This window comes from Chaetura pelagica, unplaced genomic scaffold, assembly GCF_000747805.2.
Source record: "Chaetura pelagica isolate M959 unplaced genomic scaffold, ChaPel_1.0 scaffold11, whole genome shotgun sequence".
NCBI classification, from domain to species: domain Eukaryota; kingdom Metazoa; phylum Chordata; class Aves; order Apodiformes; family Apodidae; genus Chaetura; species Chaetura pelagica.
In genome coordinates this window covers 886,165-901,435 of record NW_009952694.1, presented here as the reverse complement: position 1 = coordinate 901,435, position 15,271 = coordinate 886,165, and the positions used below count along the sequence as shown (strand labels likewise).

The window sequence follows — 15,271 nt, the reverse complement described above, 5'->3', positions numbered from 1 at the left end:
ATCAGGCTTTTAAGTTTTCTGTAATTTCCTTTCCTCACAAATTTTCTAAGCTAACAAATTTAGTCCTGCTTTATCTAAGAGTTACATTTACTGTCATATGCAGTATCTTTTCCACTCTAAAACAGACTAACCCAAACTATAATCAGTATTCAAACTGTGCATATCATGGAATTGATTAATAGCACGATTTTCCCCATATTGCTCACTCTTATAATTCTTTTTGCTTGCTTGATAGCAAGTACTGAAAGTTGAAGTTTTCAGACAGCTGTCTATGAAGATTTTAAAGCCTTTTCCTGAGTGACAACAGCTACACTAATATTTAGTCTGCTGAAAAGTCAAACAGTATTTGCCAACTTGATAGCCATAGCCAGGTTTCCCTATCACTGGTCTGTCTACATTTCTGAATACATACCACCTTACCACAGCAATTCTGTCTCTCAGTTCAATTCCATACTCTAGAGTGACCTATTAAACTTTTCAGGAATCATTCTTCACTACAATAGATGAGATTATCATTCCCGCACTTACCTTTGTACATTCTGTGATCTCTATAATTTTATTCCACAGATTGATCTGGTGTGTCTCTTCTCAGCCCCTATGCTACTCAGACTACACAAAACTAAGGGAATTGTCACCTTGCTGATCCAGAATGGTAATTTCTACATACACCTAAAATATATATGATTACATAGCAAAGAATTCAAACTCTTTTCAACTAAGAGTCTAGCACTAAATTTACTTGCATAAAATACATTTTAAATTCTACATTTAATATGTTCTTATCTGTGTATATCAACACTGGCATTTAAAGATCCATGACATTCAATTAACACACTGAAAAGGAGAATAAAAAAATAAGTGTCTTACTACTTCTTGTAATGAAATAATTTATACAACATTGAAAGGTTCAATAGAAAGCAAGCAATGTAAGAAAATAAGCAGTATTTTTAGAAAGACACGAAAAAACGGAGCTCTCATCCAATGCTGAATTAACATTTCTATAATTTACATTAACCAATTATTAAACAAGCTCTCAATCAATTTATGAAGTGTCAATCATATATTTCATGGCCTGTTCATTTAAAAAAAAAACAAAAAAAAAAACAACCTTTGATTAATACAACATGACAAACATGCCTAAGAAAAGGTAGTGCATTCTTTATTTCATTACAAATGGGTGACATCTGAAGATACTCTGATTTTCCAGGCATGTCAGCTGTTTGATCACTTTGGGCCTGGAGAAAAGCTAGGGGAATAGGAGGGACAGTATAAGTACCGTAAGTACTCTTTTAAAAGACATTGACATCTTGGTCCTATCTTCACTGTTCAGGAATTCTTTAACTAATTCCCATGATGTTTCCTCTGAAGAGATACCTTAAGTAAAAGTACAGCTCAAGTGCACATGTGTTTACGAATATTCCAAAACATACTTGTTTACACCTTTCAGTGATTCTCAAACATTAATACAACACACGTGTTCTTCCTCCACCCATCTAGTAGCCAGTCTTACATTAAGAGAAAAAAATTATGCCTGCTTTTCCCTTCTCTCACGTTTGGACACTGTTTCCTCCCTGTTGATTAAATCCAAAACCGCAAAACACAAACTGGTTTACAGTTTCCTAATTACTGAAACTTATTCTGTGCCAATCTTGAAGAAATCACAGAAAGGATCCTCAGGAGGTCATCTAGTCCAACCTCCTTCTCAAGCAAGGATCAGTGCTGAATTCAGACTGGGTTGCTTATTTAAATCTGATCTTGAGTATCTCCAAGGACAGAGTGCCCACAATCTCTTTGGGCAACCTGAACCAGTTCTTAAACAATCCTCAGAGTAATAGTTTTCCTTTCTTTCTCATTGGAACATCATATTTTAATGACCATTGTCATTTATCTTCCTGCCATATACTTCAGTATTTTGGCCTGGCTGCACCTCTTCAGTAATCTCATAGATGTGGGAAACCACTTTCAGGTACCTCCTTAGCCTTCCTCTCTCCAAGCTGAATAAACTCACAGGTCAGGAGCTCCAGCCCCTGACCCTCTTCTGCTAGTCTCAATCAAGTTTGTCAACACCTTTCTTGTAGTATTTCAGATAAGGTCTAACAAGTGCAGAGTAAAAATGAATAATCACTTCTGTTGCTGTAGTACCTACACTTCTGGTTGGGACAGTCCAATGCAGAAGGCAACGCTGGCAGTATGCACTACTGACTAACCTCCACCACAATCCCTAGATCTTTTTCAGCACCATTACTATCCATCCAGTCAAGTCCTCAGTGTACCACTGCAGGGCTTTACTCCTTGCAATTCTAGTTACAAGACTTGACATTTGACCTTGGTGAATTTCATCAGGTTCCTGTTGTTCTATTCCACCAGCTTGTCTACATTCCTCTGAACAGAAGCCCTGGCCTTGAATTTATTAACCATACCACTCACTCTAGATCACTCACAAACTTGAGGGTACAGAATGTACTGAAGGGCTATTAACTCTATTGTTACTCTATCTATCCAAATCCAGGAGTACAGAATCATGGCCTGTGCATTTTTTGTGCTAAACCTACAGCTTCACGGGCAGTTGGCTCAACTTACATTACAACTGATGGTTACAACTGAAAAAGATGGTGTAACTCCCTTTCTCATCAATCACTGTTTCTCCTTCCCTTGTTCACAGCTGTACAGTCCTGCTCCCTGCCTTGCACTTGTTTTGACACCTATCTGACCTTTAATATAGCACCTATCTGACCTTTAATATAGCAGCCGTTACACTAAACAGCAGGACTTTGTCCATTTTTGCTTATGTGGCTTCCCCAGACAGTGAATCCCACTGATTCAGAGACATCTGACAAGCTCCCAGAATGAAAAGTGGCAGAAGTGTACAGCAGGAGAAGACCTTACTGGCTGGTACACCATTATGAAACTACCCATAGAATGCTGGGTCTCATTCACCAGGCAGAGGTGGATGGCCACTCCTGTCCCATTCTGTTCTCTCTGTACAACAGAACAGGATTCTAAAAGCCTCTAGCTTTCTTTAGCCCTGTGAATATAAGGAGACATAATCCATCTTGAGTTTCTGGATTTTGCAGCCACTATTAATATATTTCAATGATTTACCTGCCTTTTTATCTGAACAGGAGCTACTGACTCATTTCCTTCACCAATTTCTACGCAATCCTTATTCTCTAGAGACAAACTATGCACTATCTATACTTTCAAGGTCAAAATCTGGTTTCATGGCAGATTCAGTGTAAAAGATCCGAGTATAACTTAGGTGAGAGGTAAATGCACAAAAGGCAATAGTCTTTAATTCAAATGACTCCAAAATGGTAAATTTAACAGCATCACAAAAAAGGTTTAAGTATCAAAAGCACTAATTATTGTACATATAGGAAATACACAATTTTTAATTTCACCTATAGCTTTCCAGAGACCATGTGAGACATTAAATGAGATATGGCTCTCTCAGATTATTTCTTCCTTCTTTATTCCATTTTTTGAGTAACTAAATTATTAGAATATATTATTCTAACAAGCTTCTCTTCCTTCAATTATTTAATTTAGAATTAACAATATAAATGCTATCAATGAAGTACAGCATCTATAGTTTCTAATTTCATCAATTAAGCACACAGATATCAATACAAAGATTTTAAAAAAAAACTGAAAAGAAAAAAAAACATTTTTAAATACTGCTATTATTATTAAAGTTGAATTTACTAAATGGCAAAACTGTGCTAGTATACATAATATTAATTAATACCACCTTTCTTAGTAAATTTAATGAGATGTAGTTTATACCAAACTTTTCACCAGTGTACAATGATGCATACAAAAATTAAAACAAAACCATCAATTTTTAAAATACTGAAATATAAAAAACAAAACCCTCCTATGGCTATTACTACTAGCTAGCATGCATAATTTTTGCCCAAACTATTAGAAGTTTAGGAAAGTTAAAAATAATCAACAAGAGTATGTGTTGAATAGCACACAAATAGCACTTGAAATTAAATTGGTGGCAGCATAAAACTAACAAAACACCTGAGCTACAAATTTGCCATAAACATGTAAACTTTTTATACTTAAAAAAATTAGACATTCGGTAGATATTTTTACATGGCACTGAAATACAAAATTCAAATCATTCCAACATTTGGAAGTTTAAATATTCAATTAGCCTTCAGAAATCTGTATTCCCCTCTCCCAAACAAAACTGCCCATCAAAATACCCTTTTTACCCTCTACGTAATTCTTAGCAAAACAGAGAATTCATGCTATTAACGCAGTTAACAATTTAGCTTAAAAAATTATCTCACTTCTGATGCTTTTATTTAGAAAACATTAGTTACACTAAAAAATGTAATGACCTACATTGGATAGAACTTTTGTTTAAAAAAGCAGGGGTTTTTGGTTTGTGTTTTTCTAGTACATCTTACCACCATTATTTTTGTACAAAAGCAGCCAGTACAATTTTCTTAAAAGTCACAACCAAGCTCTAGTTCCCCAGCTAAATACATTTCAATAAATCTAGCTTGCAGAAAACCAATACACTTAAAAATTCATTTCAAGTGATGTAACAAAATGACCTTTTAATCAGTCTAGCCAGAAAAAGCAACAAAACAGACCAGAACAACTATCATCAAAATAATCTTTTGGGAGTCCATAACTGAAAACAACTACCAATGTCAAAAAGTCAATTTAAGTAGCTGCCCTCAAGAGCAAGTTACATGCTGATTTGCAATGAGTATGACAGAGGTAAAAGCATACAAACACCAGCAGCTTATACATTATGCTGTGTCACTAATGATAGAGGAGTGCTTACATAGTTTGTAGATGTTAACAGAAAAGAACACAGTATCTGTACCAGAAAAACAGTTTTCCTAAAAACTTTACACATTTATACCAAGACAATTTCGTGGAAAACTTCGCAATTCACCATTATCAAGTTACTTACCTGAAAGACAAAATTATTTTGATCATCTTGTTGAATACTCAACAAGCAATAGCTTTGACAACCAATCAAAAGAAAACTCATCCTGCTACTATTACAATGAATCAAAAAAATCAAAGGCTTGGTTAGATAAAAGGTTTTCATATAATCATGGAGTATGTATAAACATACAAGCAAAGTTTGTTTACAATGTTTAGCCAGGCTTTCTTCACATCCCTTATCCAGCAATGACAGTGTTTTTAAATGTGTTATACAAAGTTTTTTTAATCAATAGGTTCCAACAAAACTAAGTATTATGTGTTATTGCTGTTTTGTACTACCAGTAACAGCAACAGTACACACTGCTGTTGAAATGGACGTTCTGACACATACTTATTGCTTATTAAGTTTAGATCTGCTCCAGTATTATCCACTTTGCTCCCTCAGTTTTTACTATCATTTTTTTTACCATCAAAAAGCATTCCAAAGGGATTCAAACCCTAGATTATGTTTCAAAATCAGAAATCAGTTGATTCCATAATGCTAAACCACTTCAGAATAAAACTTTGTGTTGGAAAACATAAAACTAAACAGGAACACAGAAAATACCTACATTAGTAGGCTCTGACTTCGGACCTCTTATCTCTACCAGACCTCCCCTTACCCTGACAGGATCCATATGGCTCCTTCAAAAGAAAAATACGCTGATATATAAAAGGCTAAAACTTTTCAGCTTCTGGATTTACTTTAATTTTTCCCATTTGTCCCTCTTCTACTGATGCAAACTTTTTTTTTTTTCTTCCCATGAAGATATGCCGGAACAGTATGGCAAAACAAAAATGTGAAGTTATTTTCTGCATGCACTCAATTCTTAAAGGATTGTGGTGGAGCAATAACATTCAAAGACACTTTCTGACATTTCCTTATCATCTGAGCATCCAAAACAGAGAAAACTGTTTTTCACACTGCATACCTTCTATTCTCAGTCACAATTTAGATGAGTGGGTACAAAGCACCACCTTCTATAATTTCATGAGGCAGAGATGGGGAACATTAAAAATTAAGATTAGCCCTTTGGTTTGAGATTAATAATATCTTCACAAAAAACCTGTGATTCAGCCACACTGCAAATTTCATGTGGTAATACAAACAGAAAGAGCTGAACTCCGTGAAAGTACCTCAGAAGAAAAAGCTAAATATGCCCTCTGTTAGAGAAATACAGATTAGCCTCACTCAAGAAGAGTTGGAAAAGACTGCACATTTTGATTAAAAGTCAATTATAATAAACCCTAGCATTCAATTCAGTTACTACTGATAGTAGGCTGACTTTTTAAGAGACATCTGAAGTACTGGATGACTCCCGAGAGCCAAGCAGCTGATACAACAGCCTTATCAAAGAGGAATGGTACCATTGTGGACTCCTGACTTGCCTTCTGCAGACTGATCATCTCCAAAACTGTATTTGTGGAATTTTCTCAGACATTGAGTGGTGTGAGTCTATCTCAATACAGGCAATGCAAGTGAATTAACATCCTCCTCTCTCAAAAGGCAACAAATACATTATATCAGACCACTGCTTGAATCACAAATGTCTAAAAATATTACCCCAATACAGAAATAATACACACCAAAAATATAAGTCCCACTGCCAAGTACGGAAGTTGAAAGAACAACAAAAGCTACTGGCACAGAATCCAGAGTAAGAGAAAGAAAATTGTAATATAGATGAAAAGTAGGGGGTTTGTTCCATCCTTATTAAAAGCTTAACAGTATCAGTGGGACAACTACAGTCTTCACAGCCATAAAGCATGCAGATGGCACAATGTTTGTCCAGCTTACACATATGGCCAGAATTAAAATTATCCAGCTTTCAGTAGCTGCATAGAAGCATCCTAGGATGAACTAACATACACCAAACCAGTTACGGGAAAGGCAGTACCTCCTGAATCACCACTTTTGAGGAGAGCCTCTATTACTCCTTGCCCTTCTTCCTCCTTCCCCATTTTCTCCTGCATGAACTGGGGAAGCAAAAGCAAGAGGGTAGAAAACACTGCTTTCTTCCTTTAGGCAAGGAATCAGTAGGAGGTAAAGGTTAAAAAAAGATTTACACTAACACCCCTGTGTCCCAAAAGATCAGTGACTGAGGTTTCACCTTATGTTTTGATTGCAAGAATGCAGCAAATCAGACTTCTGAAACAGCTATTAAGCTTACCACCTGTAGCAGTTCTTCTGGAAACAATACTCTTAACAGATGGCAGGAAAATGGAATGTTAGTTTTAAAAATAAAACTCTTCAGCTTTACTCTTGCTAGAACTGTTATTGTCATCTTACACCCAAAATTGTATTACAGAACTTAAGAAAATGCTGAAAAAGGCACTGTTTGACTTGATGCTAAACATCACCAAATTGCAGACACCCATCAAAAGGCAGTCCCTATTCCAATCAGTCAGTACATTTCATTTGTTTCAAATACAGCATTTATGCAAGTTCAGAGCAAGCAAGATCTATGCAACTAAATGAAAACTAGTGCTTGCCATCTTTAAAGACAAAAAAAACCAAAAGAAAAGCAAAAGAAACCAGAAATACAGGTCACTCCGAAACCTCAAAAAAACTCCCCACTCCTAAATGTAGTCTTATGCTGGACCAGCAAGATCATGTTACTCGCCTCAAACATGAAACAGGCTGAAAGCAGATACAAACACACCACCAGAGAGCCAAGGAGAAAGGAGAGAGAGAAAAAGTACTGTGAAATTTCACCCAGGTGCAAATGTATACAGGTTAATGTTTTACGTTAAACTGGAAATCTGCAAATTAAACAAACTGCTTAACGTTTTTAATGTAGAATTATGTACTATTTAGAAAATAAATGTGTCAGTTTCCGTAACAAGTTAAAATGCAAAATTAGGTTTACCAGCAAAATAAAGCAAGCAAGCTGACTAATTAAGCCATACCAAGTACCCATTCTCTACAATTGGAAAAAGTGGATTTCAGAGCTTCTCAACATACCAGGTAAAATACAGCGGCGACACTGAGACATATAAGACTGGAACACCACAAGGTTAAAAGTCATTTGGCATTAGAAAGCGATGCAATTACAAGAAACAAATGTGAAACTTGAAATGTTTGTAAAACAAATAATTGTGTAAATAAAGACAAAAGACCATCACATATCAACCATATGAGTTAGGTAACATGTTGTACTTTTTAAATTTGCTTTTCCCATAGTAGTTTATTTCTAGGATAAAATCTTAAAAGTACATTCAACAGGAAATGAGAGGCTTTACTCATTATGCAAAGTGGAAAAGTATTTCCCCTCCAACAGTTCTCCTATCTTACCTGTATCTTCAATGAATTGCACACATTTTTCAACAAACAGAGGTATCGGTTTCTCGGATGTAACCAGATCCTGTAGGGGCATCCCAAAGTAATTACTTTCCCAGTTTCTACGGATTGGAGGATTGAATGTCTTTGTTTTCTTTTTCGGCTACAACAAAACAGAGTTATTTAAGTAATATTCAAATAGTATTTTAATCAAATCACATTGCAACTATTCAGTAAAAATAAAGAGATCACACCTCTATCAGACATTAAAATTCCTCCGTTGCAAACCAAACAAAAATAATTGTACTTCTAATACAGCACATATCAAATACAAAGCACTCAAAGAACTTCTGACAGATCTGGTCATTTTTTTATCACATGAAGAACAGGATGATCCAATGCAACAGTAATTGAAATACATTAAAAAAAAATAAACACACTACTTGCTTCTAGTGCTAAGTTTTTACATACTAACTTTCAGCACCACTCAAAGGAATCTACATGAATCACATTTAAAACAAGTCTGTTTTAGGGTAAGATTGTGAAGTGCCCTATCACCAAAAAAAAAAAAAAAAAATCTGTTCTGTATGCATCTCATTAAAGACACTACATAATCTTTATATTACAACTATGCTAAAAAAACACGATGACGCAGAATGTATAGCCATCAATCTCAGAGTTAGAATTGCAGGCACTCTTACTAAGCATGATTGTTTTGCTACACACAGAGATTTTAGCCAAACGGAGGTTTGCACCTAATCCTAAAACAATTATGATCTTCATATATAGCTTTCATGCTTGTTCAATTTTTATTATTTTTTTTTCCTGAGGACTGTCATCAGTTCAACCTTTGAATGAAACTATGTTTAGGAAAAAAACTTTAGGATAAATCTCTGAAGGCCTTCTTTTCATCTGTCAACTCTTTGCATGACTTTTGTTCATCTTGGGTAAGTTACCCATGGTTTCACCAGCATGTGCCTTCAGATTAGAAACAGCTTTTTCTTCCTTCCTTCTCAGTGTGACAGTCCCCTGCTTTGAAGTCCCCCAGTACCCAACCTAGGTCATTGACCATTTACTCTTTAGTGGCAAAATTGTACTTATTTAGGCAACATCCAGTTAAGATGAACAACAGCTGAAAGGACCGAGCTGAAGCTAAAAAATGTGTACAACTCAGCAAAAATGCCTTTGACAAATGCTGGAAGATCATTTTAGAGATACATCCATTAACGCAATGAAAAAAACAAAAACAAATTGAAATTATTTTTCTCTAAGGTGCTCAGTGCACATATGCACCCTCTTAGCATAAATGAAGCAACACTCAGACTGTGCATTTCAGACACAACAGGTAGAAAAATACTGTGTCTTTGACTGAGACAATATTAGCATCATGTAATAAAACACATTTTGTTGGTGGAAGTAGAAAAGAATCTTGTTAATGAAACAATAAACTAGGATTTCACACAATTTTATGAAAATTATAAAAATAATATTATCTGTGTAAAATAGCTGGACATAGTATAAAATATCAAGTCTGTCTGCAAAACTGGAATAAACAAAATTATTTTCTAATAATTGCCCTGCATTTAGAAAAATGGTTGCAAGGGACTGAGATATCGGGTAAGATTATGCATGCAAAAAAGTAGAAAGTTTTCTTAAACAAATTGTGTACCTGAAAAAATCAGCTTAATCTTCAACTAGGAAAGGGAGAATTTGTCTAAACAATTCAAAGAATAGAAAGAAAAAAAAAAAAAGAAGGGAAAAAAACTCACCCTGAAGTCCTTTTAAAACTGATCTAAAAGTAGAGGAAGAGAATAGATGATTGTTGCAGGGCTATTCCACAAATACAAAATTAGGATTTCACAAAGTAGACAATCCTACAATAATAGTTCTATCAGCTATTTCTCATTGAGTATCTTGTATTTTGTTCCTCTCCTGTCCAATATTTCTTAAAATACCTCTTTCATGATTTCTCTTTTTTTTTGGGTCATAGGAGTGGGAAAACACTTCAGTGTCAGCACTAATCAAATCTTCCTGCAAATAACGCCACATTTACAAAAAATAATTCTGCAAATTAACAACACTTTAATGTATTAAAAAAGCACCATATTATTTCTTGATTTGAGACTTCTATACTTTAAGTTGCATGCCTAGACTTCCTAAGCAGAGAATCTGCTCTAAACAAAAAAGCATGTTATTGTACAAAAATAAGGGTTTTTTTAAATCCATACTCCCCACCCTGAGAAAACTGAAGCTTTTCTGATCCACCCGTCATGGAACTTCTGAATCTGTTAGTCAAGATAATGACTATGATAAATTTTTCTGTGTAAAGTTAACTTTAAAATGTTCTCTAATTAAAATTATTTTTTTTAAAAAACACTGTTAAACATTAAAATATTCATTTAGTTAAACAGCACCTGGAAAAGGTGAATAATTTCTAACAAAGACAATTTTGATTGCTGCTTCTAAATCATAATAAAAGAAGGACTAAGAGGCACCAGGTTGGAGAAGACAAGAACCAGCAAATAAGTTTTTTTAGTTAATCCTAGCAAAAGCTCATTCCTTCACAAAACACTGGTTCACATTAGCAATTAAAACACAAACACAGCACTGTAAAGCTGAAATCCTTAGTTTTCATATAAATCGGGGGGGTTTTATAATTGATTGCTGCCCTAATGTTGAGCATGGGTTTCACCACTTGCTTCTTGCCAGACTGTCTTCATATACTAACAGAGGTTAATACCAAACCTTCAGCTGATCCTTTGGTAGAAAAGCATTTTAAATCTCAGAATCCCAAAGCTGCCTTGCCTTGCTAATACCAAAAGCATTTACCTGAAATATTCCTTTAATTACATGAGTTTAATCACTGAAATGGTGCCACAAAAGAGCATCTGAAGTCCTCTTAGCAGAAGACAAGACAAACATGAAAAAATGTATTCTAGCATGGCAGTGTCCAATTCTTTATTTCAAAACTAGAAATATTATTATAAAAAGCATAAAGCCGTAATAAAGTAGATTTAAAGTATACTCAAGATTAACCCTCCTAACTGTAGTTACCAGAGAACCAGCTAAGCAGCACCCATCTCCTAGAAAGAAACTAGGCTGAGACTTCAGCCAGCTGTTAATGCACTTGAACCCAACCTATCAAAATTAACTCAGAAAAGAAAAAAATTGTCCAAACCTATGTATCAAATCGCTTTATGGATAGGCTGCCTACTATAGCAAGTGATCTCAGTTTAAGAGGAGCTCCACTGATTTTTATTTTCTCTCATCTTCATCCCACCAGAACTACCATAGTACTTTATTTATCAAAGGGGAAATTCAGTCACTTCTCTACCTCCCACACATTTCACTACTACCTTTAATACAAAGCAAATTTTCTGCCTGCTTCATTTGCAGTTAGCCCTAGGGTGACAGAGGGCAAAGTCAGTATTTTCAGAACTCCTAAAATACTTCATTAAACCACGCACCATGAACAGCATTCATTTTATAGGCTTAATAAATTACTTGTAACCTCTAATCCATGCCTACCTCTTCAGAAACTATACAACATATGAATAATGCAGATGACGGCCCCTAACACACTTTCTCTTTCTTACCCTCATGCCTTCTGCCATTTTTAGAGTTCCAGCTTGCTACACTGAGTTTTAAACTACAAAGACTCAAGAAGGCATATGGCTCCAAGTATGCATTTTAAGAGTGTTAAATTGAACAGATGAAACCTAAAAGTACAGATTTTACTATTTTCTATACTCCTCAGGAGGGAAAAAAAAAAATTCACTGCACATTCCAGTGTGAAACGTACAGTACTTTGCTAAATCAACCATTGAATTTACACAAGAACAGCTGAGTAAAAATGTAGGTTGACCTCCCATTTCTCACACGTTTACCATAGCCTTATTAAAACTGAGATAAACAGTTCTAAATGCTATTTCAGCAACAGTTTCAACATAAAACTTAATATAATTTTGAAATTATAATAGGACATAAGTTTAAGCACAGAAAACTACTTGTACTTGTATCATGTCCTAAAACATGTTATAGTAAGATTTGTGAGAATTCATCAAGTGGATCTTTCTTGCCGAAATATTGAGACAAGTTTTCAGATTAATTTAAAGTAAAAGGCATCTTACAATCCTCTTGGTATAACATAAAATGGAAAGAAAGTAATTCACAACCTTCTTTGGAAGCAGTAAGGTTACAAGGCATGATGTTTTAAAATGCTGTTTTTCAGATTTAACTTAAAAACAGAGCTGGAAACCTCAGTCCCTCCCAAAAAAAAACAAAATCAGATCTTGAATAATAACTAGAAATAGTGGAACTTTTTCAGATTTCATAACTTTTAACAGTGGCATATCAAATAATTATCCCTGGTCAATTAATTTATGAAATTTTTTACAAGATCTCTTTTCATTAGGATTTGTTTTCAGAAGTACTTCAAATAATTTCTTCCACACAAAAAAATTAAAGATATTCATGCTAATCTTAATCCTGCTTTTACAAATATGTGAACCAAAATAATCCTTCTGCAACGAGCCAAGAAGCCCAAATAATTTTTTTCAATATAAGGCTCTGGTTTTCCCTTTACAGAAATTCAGGATATTTACTGTGATTACACACACACACATACATACACACTGGGGAGGCCAAAAACTAAAACAACTATACTTTGTAAGAATGAAAAAATAAGAGCCTGTATTAGACAACTAAGATATCTCAAAGTGTTCACAAAGCTAAGAGCTCTAAATTAGATAGGTAAGTTTTTAATTCTCGTCAATTCCATAGCAAAGATAAATAATAAGGTTATTAATTGTAACCATATAGAGTTTTCAGATAAGGCAAGCTTCCTGCTGTAAAGGGAATTACTAAATTAAGACAAGGGTTAAAAATAACTTGCAAATACTTAACGAAGTAGTAATAAATATATAAATCATTAATATTCAAGAATTTTTTTTAAAACACATCTATCAAGCTTATTTACACATAAGAAGAACATGGTGAGAACAATGAAAAGCCAAGAACTGTGGTTTGGGCCTTATATCAATGCATAAACTGCATGACAGTTGCACCTTTAGGGTTATTGCACATACATGAAAAGATTCATCCTGAGATGTAAGAACTTCCTCCAGCAAGATTCTTATCCTCTAGGAATGTTCACTGCTCTTTCATGTCCTGAAATTTTCTGCATTTTCTGTCTGTTGGTCTGTATCTCCAAACTCATCAAGTTAAACTAAAGACAAAATTTATGTATTATACAGCCTGCAAGGCTGCTACTTTTAAAGAGACTGGTGTGTACCAACACACAATCATATTCTACACTAGACCCTAGTACTACAATGTTACAGATTCCAATTAAGATAAGCATCTAGTCGTGGTTCCCACTAGCAATTTTTTTAAAAGACATGGAGTTGAATGAGCACACATCTCAGCTGAAGAGGTCTAACTTGGCAAAGCAGAAACAGCTGAAGTTGAATATGGACATTGTATTCTGTGCTTAGTTCCTGCAAGTTTGTGAACACTGGTAAGGAAACAAATAATCAAACATAGAAAACATCTTGATAGAAAATGCATTTAATCTGAGAGGTACTTTGCATAATACCAGCAGAAAGGACTTGGTAATTTTTTGTAAGAAAAACTTTTACACAAAAACTTCGGGGAGGGGGGCAGGGGGTGGAAAAAAAAGCACACGATAGCTTGACAAATATTGGCACACAACATGTGCTTGAAAGCTCTTAAGCACAGTATGCACACACCAACTTGGCTAAAAAGTCCTATAACTGTAAAGCCACTCTGCTTGTTTTTTTCTTCTCATCTCCACTTTCCTTCATATGCCAGAAAAAGTTCAACAGTCCTCTTGCTTAACAGCACATGCAAGGCCATACAATACATTTTCCAGAACATTTAGAAACATGGTAGTAATATAAAGAAAGGATAAAGATGAGTGTATCACAAGTTAGACTATGACAGACTGATTCAACCTTCTCCATTGGAAACATACTCATCTAGAGGCAAAGACTAAAACAATCAATTGTTTTTACTAATCTGGGCTTCTGTAAGGCATTTGATGGTGGCATATAGGATATTACTGTGACAACTGGAGTACCAGAAACAGGATGAAGTTCAACAGTGAAAATGATAGTCACAGACTACTGGAATAATCATGCACTGGAACATTCACATAGCATGTACTGTAACGTACATGTACTATGTGTACCTACTATACACGTGTGTATGTACTATAAAGTGCATGAAGTATACACCACCTTTACTATACAGTCAGAAGTCACTAGCTGGAAATTACCAAGGACAATAATAGGCCAAATCTTCGTAATGTGACTATAACTTCAGCTGAGAGAAAGTTGGGCACAATCACGCAATTGTGTAATTTCTAGTAAAGATCAACAAACATTAAGATTATATGATGCATTACAATTACATTCTTTGCAATACTACCCACAGTTTCAGTCATCCTCATTCAAAAACTATCACAAAACCTTCTAAAAACAACTCGGGTCAAGAGGCAGACATACTCTCTTAACCTGTTTGAAGGTGACAGACACTAAAAAAAAACACAAAAAAACCCAACAAAAACCAAAACATTTCAGGAGCAAGGTTACCACAAGGAAAGCAAAAACTGGACACTGAAAGAAGATTCCTCACCAATACAGAGGTAACAGAAGTTCTGGAGTTTTACAGAATAGTAAGAATGACGGGATGAAAGTTTTCAGAGGAATTCTTTCTGTAATAATTGAAAATGTTTTAGAGGACCTTGCAAGTAACATTACTTGCTCACCACAGATACGTCATTGCCATACTTTCCATGGTAAAACATTTTTATTTATGCTTCTTAACAGCAACAAGTAGCAATATGTATTTTTTTTAAGTTTGGAACATTTGTGTTAGCAGAGCAGTCAAACTAGGAGTGCTGATTCCAGGGTTGTAAAAAAGTATCTGTTCTTTCTCCTGTTCGATTGTTTACCAGAATTCCATTCCTCCTTCCTACCTATCCTACTTTTCACCTTGTTCACTTCAACT

The 15,271-nt window shown here is 34.9% G+C and overlaps 1 protein-coding gene across 1 annotated transcript in view; it reads right to left on the bottom strand.

Annotated features, from left to right (window-relative positions):
• Window positions 1-15,271, bottom strand: part of ARHGAP5 (Rho GTPase activating protein 5) — a 38,207-nt gene that overhangs the window by 15,938 nt on the left and 6,998 nt on the right. The window contains exon 2 of the mRNA XM_009993851.1: window positions 8,255-8,402. Coding sequence (XP_009992153.1) covers window positions 8,255-8,402 — 148 coding nt within the window. The remainder of the gene's footprint in view (window positions 1-8,254; window positions 8,403-15,271) is intronic.